The 2,500-nt window shown below is 45.4% G+C and overlaps 1 protein-coding gene across 2 annotated transcripts in view; it reads left to right on the top strand.

Moving 5' to 3' along the window:
- The window catches only part of LOC119574503 (uncharacterized histidine-rich protein DDB_G0274557-like), a 7,187-nt gene that overhangs the window by 3,192 nt on the left and 1,495 nt on the right, over positions 1-2,500 (top strand). For both annotated transcript variants that reach the window (XR_005228878.1, XM_037921762.1), the window contains exon 3: positions 1,211-2,500. This exon is cut by the window's right edge. Coding sequence is in view for 1 of the 2 variants with exons in the window: in XM_037921762.1 (XP_037777690.1) it covers positions 1,211-1,688 (478 nt within the window). In the remaining variant the exon portion in view is untranslated. The remainder of the gene's footprint in view (positions 1-1,210) is intronic.

Genomic DNA, 2,500 nt, shown 5'->3' with positions numbered 1-2,500 from the left:
GACTTTTAGCAGAGCATGAGGAAATGAAAGAGACTAAGCTCTGTTTAGTAGAGTTTTAAACGAAAGGTTTAGTCCGTTAAGAAGGAATAAATGATCTTAAAGTGATTAAATCAGGCCGTAACTGCTAAATCTTGTGAACGACGGTTTGAAATAAATTATTTCAAACCATCTGATTGATTATAGATTCGTAATGATATGAAGATTTCTTTTGCAAATTCGTTATGCCGTAGCAAGGAAGGTTATTTCTTAGTGAAATTTAATTTCTAGTAAGTGCAGTCAGAATAAGAAGAGGAATAACCTATCTCTTGAAAGCAAATAAAACTTCAAGAGTTATCCTTGTACATGTCCCAACCTCATCCTAACATTTCCCCAACCAAATCCTCCCAACCAAGCCTAACCTAGCCAATCCTATCCTTAAACTGTCCTCATTTTATTCTTTTGGGAATGAGTGGCGTTTTTTTTAGGCAGCTTGGTCTTTCAGTTTATTCCAAGAGGATTTTTATCTGAAGTTCTTATCATCTGTCAAAGCAAGATGAAATGCGATGTTTTTTCTTTATATAGTTAGGTTAAATTTGACAATTTAACTGTTAGAAAAAAAAAGTATGAATCTTATTATGAGTATCTTTTTATTCATCTATATCTATTCATTATCGTTATCAAAATATGACTTCCTTCCTTTTCCTGTCTTTTCATCCTCGATTCGAAAGGACAATAACCCCGAGTTTTCTTCCTTCACTAAACTTTCTGGCTGTGAGATACCGTAGGTTTACTGCGGTCTCCGAGGGTTCCCTTTGACGAGCCAACAGACACGGCCTGTGTGAAGGAACCCTAATTGTGGCCGACAAAGAGGAGGTTTCCGGGCTAAGTATGGGTTTGTTTTTGGATGAAGTGTAAAGGAAAGTAAAGTTGCAATTAGTCTTCAAGGTAATTTCTGTTTTTTTTCCCTTCAGTTTGTCTTGTTTTTTTTAGTATTTTTTCTCTCTTTAGAATATGAAATTTGCCTTTAGATTTCTGTGAGGATTTAGTCTATTTTTTGTAGAGTGATTATCACATACATCTAACTTTAACTGTATAAATTAGCAGTCATTATCAAGTTGGATACTTTGATGTTAGGATTAACTGAAGGTTGAAGGGGTCCAGTCACATCCACATGTCCTTGCACTGGACCCACGTCCTTGGCTCCATCTCGTCAACCCCGTGTTTCCCGCAGGGCGAAGGCACCCGAAGGAGACGGAGGCCCCAATGACATCTACGCCCATCTACCTGTGCGGCGTCCAGAGCTGGACGACGACCAGGTAGTCATCTACCCGCACAGTCTGGTCTTCGAGTACGGCCAAGACCCAGAGCATCACATCTACGAAGTGCACTCGGCCAAGGAACTGGCCAATCTCGCACACTCCAAGCACGACAAGCATGGCAAGCACGCACACGACCACCACCATCACGATAAGGGCACCAAGGAAGCAGCAGACAAAGGCACACCCAAGAACCTCAAGCCCGCTCCTCCTGTCAGCAACTCTGTTCCTCCTCCTCCTCCTCCTCCTGCACCTGCTCACCCCCACCCCCACCCACCTCACCATCCCCGTTCCTATGGCCCTCCCCCTCCCCCTCCCCATGGATCCTACCCTCCTCCTCCCGGCGCCTATCCTCCTCCTCGTCCCTATCCCTACCAAGCTCATCACGGTTAGATAGGTGACCCTCACCCCGCTTCTGTATATAACGCTGTCATTCTTCCTCCTCTAGGCTTAGGTTCCGATGCCCATTTCATCTCGCCAGCTTCCCCTTTCACACCCCCGTCCTTATAACATTCGTGTCCGATTAACTGTAAATATCCTGTAGAGAAAACTAATCCAGTTTATGGGAGTTTAAAGCCACGCAGTTCTCCAAGGAAATTATTTTCACTGCTCAATCCTAAAGTGTGGTTCCCCATGAACAAAATCCTGAACTCCCCATCCTATCGTTCCGTCATGTCCCTACGTCGTCGTCGGCAGGTGTCATCCTGCCTTTCCTTCCCCAGTGCTTGAATGCGACGCACTAACCATGCCCTTTGCCAGAAACAGCATCCTTGCCGTATCCTCGTCTGCCCCCGTCGCCCTGTCACATCGTTACCCCGTCATTACTGTCCCAAGTCCTGTACCCCAGAGTCCTGCCGCTCTCCACGTCTAACGGATGATGACTAACAATTATGCTAGTTGAGCTCCTTCGCCAGGCTACAGACCCTACCCCTGTCTTATCACATGCATCCCTGATCCCTTCATTTACTAACGGTCTCATGTCCATTCGTCTCCAGTCTCCTTTTTGACAAGGAAACTCGCAGACATTCTTGGTTCTCCCGGATCTCCCAAGTCCTGGGCAGGGTCAAAGACTTTACCCTCCAGCCTAACCCGTCATAGCCTTCACCTAGTCTTCCTGTCAGTTTTTCACAGCTTAAGTGAAGCTGGAGGAAGCTTTATCCCAATCCCTATTCCCCGCCCTGCTCCCAGCTAAGGTATTATCAGTA

Source organism: Penaeus monodon, chromosome 6, assembly GCF_015228065.2.
Source record: "Penaeus monodon isolate SGIC_2016 chromosome 6, NSTDA_Pmon_1, whole genome shotgun sequence".
NCBI lineage: Eukaryota > Metazoa > Arthropoda > Malacostraca > Decapoda > Penaeidae > Penaeus > Penaeus monodon.
Note: the sequence above shows the minus strand (reverse complement) of the source record. Positions and strands in the feature narration are given on the sequence as shown.